The following is a 14,088-nucleotide window of genomic DNA, read 5'->3' as shown; positions in this document are numbered from 1 at the left end:
AATAAATTATTTACTTTGTAACAATCTAAATTGTAATTATTTTTCTTACTGTTTTCCTTTTTATTCAGCTGCCTTGGCCTCGTACAATTACAGAACGATTGCTAATGGAGATGTTTGATTGTAACTCATCTTATTTTTTGGCCATCCTGGAAGCTCTATTTGATAAAAATAGACGGACACTGATCCCTGGGCCTCCTGTTCCTGACGAAATTGAAGTTCATGATGTCATTTCCGAGCTCTGTTTTGCAGGCGTGGATATTCTTGAAGGTAATTGGATGAAAAGGACATTGTGACGGAAAGGATAATTACCTTACTGGAATACATTGACCGTAATAACAGTTGTATGAGGATAATCAGATTTAAGCCTTTCATTCTATTGATGTAGTGAATTTAAATTTCTCAATATATTTGAATATTATCATTAATGTGGGAGATTTACTAAAATGTAACTGATAGTAACAATATTTGCTTAGTTTTTAAAATTGAATCTGAAGCTTGTAGCCCTTTTATCAGTCGTTGTCTGGGATCCAAAGGATGTACATGAGAAATAAATAAATCTTATTTTAGTTCCAAGAAAAAGTATATTGATCCAGTGTAAGCAAATCAAATCATGTTGCTTTTGATCAACATGTTTAGGAATAAAGCTCAAGTACATGTGGAAACATACAAAATCCTATTACTTAAAATATGTAAAGTATCTGTGCAATAGTTTCAATAATTTTCTGTCAGATTGAATGCAATGAATTAATGCCATATCATTTATTGAGAGAGCAATATTAAATTCCTGTTACAGTTTCTATGCCTTATAGCCCAACAGTGATAGTTATAGGATTTACAGCTAAACTGATAGCTATGCTTTTATTTTTTATGACTTTTAGCTGATTATGAAATATAATACATTAAAATAGTGTATTTACTGAACAGGGGTTTCTAAGATAACTTCTTTGTCTAAGGAGATAGTAAGTGTGAATGAGAACACCCCTGTTTATCATCCCTTTAAGGACCAAGGACCAAGTTATTGTGGAAACTGATGGACCCATTTAGTTTTACCCTTATTAGGAGTGATAGAAAAATTTTCATCTATTTTATGAAATTCTCCCTGAATCTAGAATGTTCTAAAGTTGTATACAAATAGTGTCTCACTATCTATAAATAATAATAATAATAATAATAATAATAATAATATAATAATAATAATAATAATAAAATAATAAAATAATATGATTTATTTATAGCCCACCTCTCCCCGGAGGATCGAGGTGGGTAAAAATATAAATAAAACAAATACATTTATTGACACAAATCCCTACCCCACAGTTTAAAAATGGCATCATAAAAATAGAATCAATTATTAAAATCACAATAAAATTAGCCCCCATTAAAATGAGGCGATGTAAGGGAGAGTCAGAGACACAGTTGTGGGACAATGGAGAGGAGAGGGTCTGTTTGTCAGTCCGGGAATGCCCACTGGAAGAGATCCATCTTAATGGCTTTTTTAAAGGCCTCAAGAGATGTTATATGATGGATCTCCTCCGGTAGGTCATTCCAAAGTTTAGGAGCGGATGATGAAAAGGTTCTCTGGGTAACCACAGCAAGCCTGGTCTTCTTTTGCTGTAGTAAATTAGTCCCAGAGGACCTGAGTGTGTGTGTGTGTGTGGAGGGGGATATTATATGGAAAGAGACGTTCCCATAAGCCATGTAGGGCTTTAAACGTAATTACCAACACCTTGTACTGTGCCCAGAAACTGATTGGCAGCCAGTGTAAAGATTTCAGAATTGGAGTTACAATGTTCTCTGTTTAGATGTTAAAAACATCCATAAAACATCGGTTCAACTTCACAGGCATATTTGTACTTAAACATAGGTAGAGGCACAGGACCTCACCCAGGAGGGTCTTCATTTTACTGCTAGTTGAATTCCTTCCTCTTGTTCTATAGGCAACTCAGGAACTATAGCTGGATCAGTTGGGAATAAACAGTAGTAATATTAAATGAAAGAAAAATGGTTAGTTTCAGTAGAGGGAACTCTTAATTGCTAGTCCATGGTCAGGCAGATAAACAACTGGAGCTCTATTGATGTCAGAATGTATTGCGACATGATGGGAAAATGCTTGTCACATGTGAAGAAAATACATCATAAGATCATGCAACATTTAAAACTCCATTCATATACTGTTCAACATCTGACAATTTACTTGTGTTAAAGGTGGTGGCATAAATACAATGAGTAACACACCCATTGATGTTTCTGGTGTAATAAATGCATCATCCACACTTATGCAACAGATACTTGCAGGTAAATTTATATATTTTTTAAATAACATCTAGCTGTGAAATATTATACATTAAATGGTACAGTTACCTGAATAGGGTTTTCTAAAATATCATTTATTTGTGTAGTACACAATGTTGCACAGAGCAGATTTGATAAAGACTATTTTACTACCCATGCATGATTTTTTATTACTCTGTGTTTCTATGGGTTGCACTTACTCCTTTTGTCAGCAGTGGAATGGACTCACTGGAATGTCTCTTCTAGTTTTTCAGAAGTGTTACTGGGGGCCTAAACAAGGTGTGTGTGTGGGTGTGTGTGTGGAGGTAGCCCAACCGGCCACAGAAAGTATGACAGATGTGTGAAAGATGGAAGGAGGATGGTATAACATTCAACCTTGTATTGAGGCTCTGCCAATGGAGTGATTACGTACATGTGCCTTCAGCTGACCTAAGTGAAAACTTCAGCCTTCTGAGCTGAAGGCTTGTCCGCTGGAATCCCCACTAATTCTGATTGGCCAGTTTTCCTGCTAAGCCCATGGATATGTGTGGGGAATACCAGAAAGAAGTACAGACATTCCAATATGGCTCTACGCCTCTATATCGCTCCTCACACTGTGGACTCCATCTTGTCTGGAGAGTGACATATTGCTAACTCTGGGGCTGCATCCTTCAGAATTAATGCCGTTTGACAGCACTTCAACTGCCATGGCAATGTTATGGGATCCTGGGAATTGTAGTTTGTTGTGGTATCAGATCACTCTGAAAGAGAAATCTCTTGCACCCAAAATTGGAAAGGTTTTTACCCTGTTAAGAAGATTATAAGAGGTTTTGTGCATTTTTCAGTTGTTTTTCACATTTTGGGACCTCCTTGGGGGGAAAAATCATTTGTGCAAACATATTGCATTTTGCTTTAAACAGATATTATTTTGTTTAAAAAGTTCAAATATAACATATTTTGCACAAGAACTTTGTATCTTGATCACTATGCAATTCTTATTTATATGATTTTTTTTGCAGAAAAGTCCCTTAATGAAAAAAAAAGATAAATTAATGTACAAAAGCTGTTGTATTAAGACAGCCTCTGCTGGCAAGATGAGAAACTTTGTGAATCTGTTGCCAACAGACATAGGGCACATCTACATCAGCTACTTAATCCAGAGCCAGTCTGGAGCATTATGCCTTGGTCTGGCACCAGACTGACCACAATGGCAACCAGATGCATTAGGCTAAATCCAGTGTAAGACTGCATCGTTGTGCACATAGACCAGCTGGACTGACATCACATTGGCCCCAGTGGCCTGTCCTGTCTCCTGTTTTCAGAGCTACCACCATCACATTCTCACAGGCAGGAGCTCCTTTTAAAGACTGCTAGCTGTTACTTCTGCTAAGGTCAGAAACAGTCACCCAAACATGTCATAGACAAGGGGCCCAGCACCCATTTTTGTCCTCAGCCAAAGCAGTGGCATATGGGAAGAATTTACATAGAGCTCCTGCCCATGAGAAGGTGGTAGTGGCAGCTCCGAAAATAGGCTATCCTCTTTTTTTGTGTTGCTCAGCATGAGGAAGGGGGATGGTGCAGCTTGTGGCATGTGGACAAGTGGATTGGGTTGAATTGCACCCAGTCAAGCTGCCCATACACTAAAAGAGCCTGACGTTGGCCCAGGGTTTCTGAGAAACACCAAGATTTTCAGTGACTTTGCTTAGTTCAGAACAAAATCAGGTTAAGCTTTTAAAAAAAATTGGATCCTTCCCAGAAGTAGCCAATATGTCATTTGGACAGCCAGCACTGGCTTCAGGATGAGTACAGGGTTTTTCATTGGTGTAGACAAGCCTATAGACAGATATGTGCAAAGAGATTAGGACTTTATTGAATCATGGGGTGCAAACATTTAATACAGTGTTGAAGAAACTGGAAATGTAGGGCCTGCACATTGTGCCAGCCTGTGGGCAGAGTCAGAGCTCAGCATCTTGATGACACTTGCCCTAACTCCACCCCCATGTCACCATCGTGATTCACCTCCAGTGCTGCGTCCAAATGACTCAGCGCCGAAGGGGCACCATAGAGCCATGCCACCGTGCCTATGGCGCCCCTTGGAGGGTGCAAAAAGTAGCCACTTTTTGTGGCTCCTTTTTGCGCCCTCCAAAGGCTGGATTGGGCCGCGGCATGTAGTTGCCGTGCCCCCGATCTGGCCAGGAAAGAGGCAGCCACTCGCCGCCCATTAGGGGTAATCTATACACAGCCCCTTAGTGTACTTAATTACTAGAAGAGTCATTTACAGCTCTCTGAAGTTGTAGCATGAATCATGCCTTATTACAGTGAACAATACTTTGGCATTGATCAAGCTGTGATCTTTTGGTAGATGGTATAAATGGGAATAAAATGTTGGTCATGAGAATTCCAAAACAGTTTTAAGTGTGATTGTAACTGTAATTGTAATTTATTTATGGTCTTTGACCAAAATAAAGGAAGTGTGTATTTGTGAATCTTGGCATGCATATGCATTATGCACACATATACATCGATCTGTATCCATTTCAAAGCTACCTCTGTCAGGAAAAAAATGGGATATAAATAAAGTAAAAAATAAATAAATTGCTAATCCTAGCTAAGGAAGACTCGTTGAATCAGTTGCTGTATAGAGCCAACAGCTGAATAAATTCTTTTGATTCAGTGGAACTCTAGTGGGGATTAACAAATGGGTTTAGGCATCTGTCTTTTAAAACATAAAAACTGTTATCCCATGTAATAGCTAACTTGGCCCATAAACCACCTATTCCTTGCCAAAGAGATCTGAGAAGAGATGGCACATGTATCTTGGTTTCAATAATATATGATATCATAAAATCTTAACTGAAAACAGCTGGGGTTGTATCATTGCAAATAGATCCAGATTAATACTGGTTTCATATATGCTTATAGTTTCTAGCAGTTAAAAAACAATCTGAAAGTTTCCTGGGTGTTTATGAAGACTTCTTGCATCTTTTTCTTTTGTATTCCAGGGAAGAATAGTGTTTCTGCAACTGCTGTTTTGAGGTTTCTTAAGATGGCCTTCAGCTATGAGGAATGGGATTCATTTGATCATACAATGATGCTGTTTTTTCCTTTTCTTCAGGTAATTTCAGTATTGACAGTTTTTTTAAAAAATAAATCAAACTCCATGCAAAACTTTATTTTTCTATGTTTTTATTAGAATCAAAACAACACAGAATGGAAGAAAGCAGAATCAGAACTGAAACTACTTATAATAATGCAGCCTCTACTCTCTACACGGAAACCAAGACATGGTTTGTGTATTCAGGGAGGTAATATCCGAGAAGCAGTTGTTTTACGTAGTCCAAGAAGAAAATCCATTTCATTTCAAGGTGTGCCTCAATTAACTACAGTTATGAGTTGCAGTAATTTACTTTAATTAACAGTTCCTTGCAGAGTTACAGAGAATAAGAATGTTTAAAAGTATAGTTTTTTTTCTGGGTAATGTAAAACTGCATTAATCTACTGTTTGGGATTGTACAAATTGTGACTAACCATTAAATATTAATGGGCTTTCCTTATAAGACCATTATATGTAGACAAGAACAATTTTGTGTTGGTTTCTAACAAAAACAAAATTCATATTTAAATAGACATTTTGCTATACATGTAGTTGTCATGTAGCTTGAAAACTGTAAGTTGATTCACATTTTTCTGTGCTTCACTTAGCAAATTATTAGTAATTATTTATAACATCGCACTATACCTTATTTTCATAACTTTATTGCTACTTTCATATTCTGGGAGTACTGATGCAGCCACCTATCATTTGAGAATCTAGCGACCTCACTGCCATGGGATGCTTTCTATCAGCTTCAGTTGAAATACAAGTTGCATTTGTATCTGGAAGAAAATAGCTTGGCTGCAATGATCAATTTACTGGTAAATTCACATATGGATTATTGCAATGAGGCTGCCCTTGAGGGTGAGCCAGAAACTTCACTTAGTACAAGGCGTTGTTTCACTAAAACTAGAGCTTGGAAAAGTTACTTTTCCAGACTCTAGTTCTCCAAATCTACCAACTGTCATGACCAATTTTAAGACTACAAGCATTGAGGACCAGTTCTGGGGAAAAGTCAATATAAATAAAGTGAAAGAATGAAGGAATAAAGAGCCCAGAGAAAGAGCGCATTGGTGGTTTGTTAGTACATGCATTTAATTTATCAAATAAATATGAATGAATTAACAAGTAATAAATTACCTCAACAAATAATTTGGATTTAAATGATAATTTAATGGAATTGACTGTCTTTCTTTCTTTTTTTTAAAAAAAATAAACCACTGTAGAAAAAACAACACAGACAGGAAAAACTACTGATGAAGTTTTTTTGTTGGCAAAAACTCTTTATTCTTGTGTCTGCATGTCTGAGAAGGTATGAGAAAATTATTGTCAAGTTTATGAAGTCCATGTAGTTGGTGTATTAAATAAGTGCAAATGAAAATAAAGGAAATTACTCATTGGAAAAATTAGTATGTAAGAAATATCAGGTTTAGAAAGTTAAAAATTATAAAATTAAAAAGAGAGATAAAGAGAGCTCAAAGGTGGCTCACAATGAATGTGTGTTGTGTGCACTTCTGTATGTAAAATATATAAACAGCAAAATTGTAGCCTACTAATAGATTGCATGTTGATATATCAGTTTACTCTTTCCCACTGGCTAGCTGCCCAGTTGCTGGGACCTAGAACCCATCTGTTGGGGAACTATCCTATAGCTGATTGCCTGACATAAAGAATGTCTCTTTTTTTCTTTCCTAAGAGCACAAGGTAGTGGGGGTACAGCAACAGAAGGGGAAAGGGAGCCAGACAAGTGGATGCAGAAAGGAAGTGCTTCATTTCTTCTCATTTCAAGAAGCTGGCTGGAGGGCATTTTATTTACCAGTAAGACATTAAAGAGGCAACAGTGACTGGACTGGTGAGCCAGTGGGAAGAACAAGATGATATACAGTTGCTTGATTTTTTTAATGCACTTGGGCTTTCTCAGTATTTTGTTAATGTAGACCTACAAGCCTATGCTAGCTGCATAGTACAAGTCATGCTTCTGAAGTAAGCTATAATATAAACATAAAATAAAGTGGGTATAAAGACAAAAAAATGTGGGCTGCTTTTACATTACTTTGGGTATAGAATGAACCATAGCTGATATTTAGATGTTAGCACAATGATGAAAAAAATATTTGTATGTTTAATTAATATCCTATCTCCCTCCTGATGTGGGACTCACTGAAGGTTACAATAGCTTAAAGCAAAAATTCAGATAAAACTTTGTTTAACAAAAGTGAAAAAACCCTCACCAAATCTGTTTAAAAGTGCATGGTTAAAAACAGTTTAAAACACCTTCAGAACATAATAGAAAAAATAAAAGTGTGCCTTACCACCTTCAGACACCTTTCTGCCACATTATTCAAGACCCAAAGGCCAGCGTAAACAAAAAGGCATTTGACTGCTAGCTGAAAAAGAGCAGGCAGTGGTCATCTCTTGTGATAGGGAGTTCTACAGCCTGGAAGGAGCTACTAAAAATGCTCACTCCCATATCCTCACCAAGTTTGCCTCTGATGGTAGTGGGAATGGGAGAAAGCTCTCCCTTGAGGTTATCAAAACTTGGGCTGGCTTATATAGGAAGATACAGGGGCAAAGCAGATGGGCAGGAAGAAGTGGCTAGAAGCCGCTTCAAGCCCGATTTTCCTAGGGCCATGGTGAACACATGCTGTGGCCTTGAGGGCACCTCCTCCTATGGCTCCATATAGGAGCAGAAAAGATCCGTTCCTTCTGGGGCTGTTTTTGGGCGGTCTTAGGAGGCCTTGGCATGGCCCCAGGCTGGCTTCAGAGCTCTCTGGCACATGTGTTGCGTAAATGCCATGCCCCTTGAGCAGCTGGAAGCCGCTATCATCTGCCCATCTGTTTCGGGCCATTGTCTTTTAGATAGTCTGGATTCAAACCAAACTGGAATATGGTTTTGAGTTTAAAATAAAATTTAAATTTAAAAAAGGTTCTCTTAAGAACATATCTCAAGTAATTAATTTCATGATAAAAGCATAGGACAAAATATAATATAAATATATAGTAAATATAATATAATATAATATAAAATGATGCCGTTAAAGTACAGTGCAGCCTTGCCTTATGTGGGGATCCATTTCGGACCCCCCCCCCCCCCCGCCTAAGGCAAATACTGTGTAAACTCAAGTCCCATTCATTACATGGGGCTCGTGCTTGGGGCGTGCGTGCACCATAGGCACACACACCATTCCATGTATTGCAGCGTAGCTTCTGCATAAAGCGGAAGCTGTGTATGGGACGCCCGTGTATGGAGCATATGGAGCGGGCACCATGTAAATTAATAATCTCAAGAGCACAAAGGAGTGGCTAGAAAAGAGTGGAAAAATAAAATGAAGGTTGTAAAATGAAGGTTAGTAAGAAAAGAGTGGAAAATAAAACGAAGGTTGAGAGAGAGATTTGTACCCAAGTTTCTCAGCCCCTTTTTATTGTAAAACAAAAGGGAAGATAAGTTTGGAGGAGAGATAGTATTACAGGTTAAGTATCTCTTATCTGGAATTCCAAAATCTGACTTACTCCAAAATCCAAAATTGTCTGCATGGGTGGCAGAGATAGTGAAGTTTTGCTTTCTGATGGTTCAAATGACTCACATAAGCTTTGTTTCATGCATTAAATTATTTTAAAATTGTGTATAAAATTAATTTTCAGGCTATGTGTATACAGTGTATAGGAAAAATAAATGAACTTTGTATTTAGATTTGGGTCCCATCTCCAAGATATCTCATTATGCATATGCAATACTATTAAAGTAATGCAAAGATCAGGCTTTTAAAGAGGATTTGTATGTTAAAATGCACATTGATTTTGATTAGTTTAAAAGGCTACTTAAATAGTACCTGTTCATTACATGGTTGAACTATACCTTTACTCAGGTTCACCTGCCAGATAAAGAAATGATAATAGATGCCACAATGTTTCTGTGGCAGAAGTGTAAACTGGGAATTCAGAAGATACAAATAAGTGGAAGCAACTTTTTAAAATGTCCTCAAAAATATCAAACACCCAAGGTAATCCTTCACTTATACTGAGTAGAGTACAACTGTTAGGATGTGCTTGTCCATTTATAGGTGATCCTGACTGTGTTGTTGATAATATGAGCTTGTTAGTGGTCTATCTCTTCAGTATAAATAATTACAATGTTGTCAAATAGGCCAGCTTCTATATGGGAAATGAAAAAATCAGTTTGGCTGTGACAAAAGTCACAAAAGCTGACACATGTACTCTGTGACCAGACAGGAATGCTGAAATCTGAGAGGTAAGATTGCATAGGACTCCAATTCAAGGATCTTCAGATAAGAGGCAGAAGCTAACTAGTGACTTGAGAAGCAGGGACTTGATAGATAGAGGATATAGAGACTAAGGATGTTGGGGACTGTGTGCAGTTAGTAGAGATCTAGAGGCAGAGAGGCCAATGATAGAGGCTCAGAGGCACTGTAGTTGAAATCAACTAATAGTGAGTGGATCAAGAAGATGGCATCTAAGGAGAATATTTGTGACAGTGGAAGAGTATTGGAAGATATAATAGAAGTAGCAAGGCTTTTGGACCTCTCATGATAGTGTATGCATGTATGTATGTAACCAAATTTGTTGATGTTGATTTTTAGTTGAACAGTCTGGTAGTTATACAGTCAGCCCTCCACATTCACAGCTTTTTGCTGATTTGATTATTCATGGATTTTAATACAGTGTACCCGTGTCTTACGTGGCTTCCAGCGTATGCTGGAAGCCATGCTGGAAGAAGTGGCACCACATGCCGGAAAAAGCAATGGTGTGCGTGCCCTTGAAGGCACAAGCCCATTATCCTTAATGGGGCTCAAGCATATGCGAAATTTCCGTTACCCAGGGGGTGGGTGGGTCCGGAACGGATCCCCCTCATAAGAGAAGGGACCACTATAATGTGTTCTCTCTAGGAATTTCTAGGTTCTCCATCATGACTCTACTGGAGATTGACCATAGAGTTGCAATGGATGACACAGAGAGTGAACTAGAGGACTTAGTTTTTTAGTGTTTTTTTATTTGTGGTTTTTCCACTTTCACAAGGATCTTATGCCCCTAAGCCCAGTGAATGTGAAGGTCCCACTGTATTTATTTTGGAATTTCTGCCTGGCTATATATAAATATGAGCTAAAGGTGGTATACTGTGTTATTTCTGCAGTATGTTTTGGACCACTGATGATTTGAAAGCATTGCCTCTCTAGTGAAGAATCTTACTCTGATTTTTTCTTCTTTAGTGGATTCATATCCTTAATATAATTAATGAAGTAATTCATAGCATTAATCTTGGAGATGTCAATGCTGTGACAATGGCTGAAGTCTCACTACGACTAACTTCAGTGATGGAAAGTATTGCAGACTATGCAGTCAAATCTGGAAGCACAACAGGTATCTCGTTAAGTTGGTTATGTTTGATAATGTGTATTGTGTATACATTTCTTATAAAATAATCTAGAAGAATATGTTTTAAAAACTCTATTGAATATGAAATGTAAAGAGAATGAATAAAGTAAATTGTAAACTCTTACAGAAATTTATTTTCTTGATTACATCTGCTTTAGTCTGACCTGTGGTATGGTGCTGTTTTGCTATTGAATTGCTGACACATACTCAGGGCCTTTTCCAGTAATAAAATTGAGAGGAAAATGACTGCAAAGCCTAGCCATTTTACAGTGTAAACATAACCCAAAGATACATTGCTGTGATGGCAAACCTATGGCACACGTGCCACAGGTGGCACACGATGCCACGTTGCCTGGCACAGGTCAGGGAGGAGGAGGAACAGGCGTGTACTTGCCCATTGCTCCTCGTCCCTGCCATTTCTTGGCCTTCAGCTGTCTCTAGGAGATAGCTGGAAGCCAGAAAATGGCACTAAGGAGAAGGAGCCACAGGTATGTGCCTCTGGCTCCTCCTCCCTGCCTTCTCTCAGCTTCTAGCTGTCTCTCTGAGTGCTGGGGAGAAGGAGCCATAGGAGCGAGCTCGTTCCTCCTGTTCCTGGACATTTCCTGGCCTTCAGCACAGAGAGAGCAGGGGGCTGGGAAAAAGGCAGGGGGAGGAGGAGTGACCGGTGCGCACACATTGTTCCTCTGCAGGGTCCTTTCCCGGCCCCCAGGTGCCTCTGGAGGTACAGCTGGGGGTCAAGAAATGTTTGGGAGCATGCATCATGCCTATTCCTCCTCCTCCCCAGGGACCTTTTCCAGCTTCTAGCTGTATCTCAGAGACAGCTAGAGGCTGGGAGAAGGACAGGAGGAAGAGGAGCGCTGTTGCCCCCTCCTCCCGGACCTTCTCTGACTTCTAGCTGTCTCTCAGAGACAGCTGGAGGCTGGGAAAAGGTCAGGGGGACAAGTCATACACTGGATGTCCCGCCCCCGGAGGGCAGAACTCCTGCCCCTGGCACTGGCTGCTAGCCGGTGCCAGAATTTTTTTTAGTTTAGGCACACAACCCTGAAAAGATTCACCATCACTGATTGGCTATAGGATTTTAGGCATTATGCATACTTCTTAGGCTTGCTGAAGGAGCGTTCCACACAAATGTGCCTAGTGATCAAGACAGGAGACTTCAAAATTTCAATTACATTAATTTGCTTAGGTCCAAAACATACTGCAGAAATCATCTGAGGAAAATGAATGGGAACAGTGAGGGATAGAGCTGAGGGTGAGCGGAGCTACCACCAAAAAGCATATATAACTATTCTAGAACGTTCTGAATGATGCACTGCATAGGTGCTGATAGCCCCAGTTGTGTAAGTTCACAGCTGAACAATCAAAGAACTATAGTTACAGTATGTAACCTGTCCATACATTGTCAAACTGAGACTAGCAGCTTGAAGTGTGGCAGTACCCAGAAACTAGGAGTTGTGGGATGAAGCCAATAGCAAAAATTAGATTAGGATTAAAGGTTAAACTAGTAGACAGTACTGAAAAATAAACAAGATGCCAGGACCAAAGGATAAATCAATAGGAAGAAGTGTGAGCCAGAAGTTAGGACTGAAGAACAAATGATCAAAGATGGCTAGATGGATAAATAAGCCAGAAGTTACTAGTAGAGGATATTTAATTAATACTGGAATACACCAGACTCAGGAAGACCTTGTTACTTGAGGAAGGCTTAACTGGAGAATGATCTTAACTGAAAGAGTAGCCTATGTATACAGGGTTATTCAGAGTTTCAGGATAATAAGCTACCTAGGTAGGCGTCGCATACACACAGTCCTCATAAAAATTGAGATCTGTAGTTTGTGAACAGTCCGGCCAGAGAGAGGAGAAGGAGAGGAGCTGCTTGGCAGCCATTTTGAGACCGTGTGCTTGAGACTGTGTGCTCGTTGCTGAAGGGGAGGAGCTTCTGTGAGTCACATCTGTCAGTCACAAGGGGGCGGAGCTAGCAGACTAGCTTTATATACCAACTTCCAGAGCCTTCCAGAACAGTCCGGCCAGAGAGAGGAGAGGGAGAGGAGCTGCTTGGCAGCCATTTTGAGACCGTGTGCTTGAGACCGTGTGCTCGTTGCTGAAGGGGAGGAGCTTCTGTGAGTCACATCTGTGAGGCACAAGGGGGCGGAGCTAGCAGACTAGCTTTATATACCAACTTCCAGAGCCTTCCAGAACAGTCCGGCCAGAGAGAGGAGAAGGAGAGGAGCTGCTTGGCAGCCATTTTGAGACCGTGTGCTTGAGACCGTGTGCTCGTTGCTGAAGGGGAGGAGCTTCTGTGAGTCACATCTGTGAGTCACAAGGGGGCGGAGCTAGCAGACTAGCTTTATATACCAACTTCCAGAGCCTTCCAGAACAGTCTGGCCAGAGAGAGGAGAAGGAGAGGAGCTGCTTGGCAGCCATTTTGAGACCGTGTGCTTGAGACCGTGTGCTCGTTGCTGAAGGGGAGGAGCTTCTGTGAGTCACATCTGTGAGTCACAAGGGGGCGGAGCAAGCAGACTAGCTTTATATACCAACTTCCAGAGCCTTCCAGAACAGTCTGGCCAGAGAGAGGAGAAGGAGAGGAGCTGCTTGGCAGCCATTTTGAGACCGTGTGCTTGAGACCGTGTGCTCGTTGCTGAAGGGGAGGAGCTTCTGTGAGTCACATCTGTGAGTCACAAGGGGGCGGAGCTAGCAGACTAGCTTTATATACCAACTTCCAGAGCCTTCCAGAGCAGTCCGGCCAGAGAGAGGAGAAGGAGAGGGGCTGCTTGGCAGCCATTTTGAGACCGTGTGCTTGAGACCGTGTGCTCGTTGCTGAAGGGGAGGAGCTTCTGTGAGTCACATCTGTGAGTCACAAGGGGGCGGAGCTAGCAGACTAGCTTTATATACCAACTTCCAGAGCCTTCCAGAGCAGTCCGGCCAGAGAGAGGAGAAGGAGAGGAGCTGCTTGGCAGCCATTTTGAGACCGTGTGCTTGAGACCGTGTGCTCGTTGCTGAAGGGGAGGAGCTTCTGTGAGTCACATCTGTGAGTCACAAGGGGCGGAGCTAGCAGACTAGCTTTATATACCAACTTCCAGAGCCGCGCGCCTAATGGCGCGCGAATTTTAGTTTTCTTTAACTCAGTAACTCTGCTCAAGTGGCATCAGGTTAGAATCAGATATTGAAACAGAACCTTCCCTTTAAGTGTAAGATAGCAGCCAGTACATTCCTTTAAAGAAGTATTCCCACTAGATTGACTGTTATACTCATTACTAAAGACTTTGCAGTATGGACAACGAGGGATCTGCTGCAGTCACCTGCAACTCTTGTGGGATGTTTCTCTTCTTGCC

The 14,088-nt window shown here is 40.3% G+C and overlaps 1 protein-coding gene across 5 annotated transcripts in view; it reads left to right on the top strand.

Moving 5' to 3' along the window:
* CFAP54 (cilia and flagella associated protein 54) overlaps positions 1-14,088 on the top strand; it is a 168,376-nt gene that overhangs the window by 22,973 nt on the left and 131,315 nt on the right. For all 5 annotated transcript variants that reach the window (XM_089523917.1, XM_089523919.1, XM_089523916.1 and 2 more), the window contains 7 exons: positions 69-267; positions 2,206-2,295; positions 5,274-5,386; positions 5,465-5,636; positions 6,592-6,677; positions 9,232-9,366; positions 10,591-10,741. In XM_089523917.1, the coding sequence (XP_089380043.1) occupies positions 69-267; positions 2,206-2,295; positions 5,274-5,386; positions 5,465-5,636; positions 6,592-6,677; positions 9,232-9,366; positions 10,591-10,741 (946 nt within the window). The remainder of the gene's footprint in view (positions 1-68; positions 268-2,205; positions 2,296-5,273; positions 5,387-5,464; positions 5,637-6,591; positions 6,678-9,231; positions 9,367-10,590; positions 10,742-14,088) is intronic.

The sequence above is a fragment of the Sceloporus occidentalis genome, unplaced genomic scaffold (assembly GCF_023333645.1).
Source record: "Sceloporus occidentalis isolate IW3139 unplaced genomic scaffold, rSceOcc1.0.p SCAF_5, whole genome shotgun sequence".
In the NCBI taxonomy this organism is placed as follows: Eukaryota; Metazoa; Chordata; class Lepidosauria; order Squamata; family Phrynosomatidae; genus Sceloporus; species Sceloporus occidentalis.
This window is presented reverse-complemented; position numbering and strand designations above follow the sequence as displayed.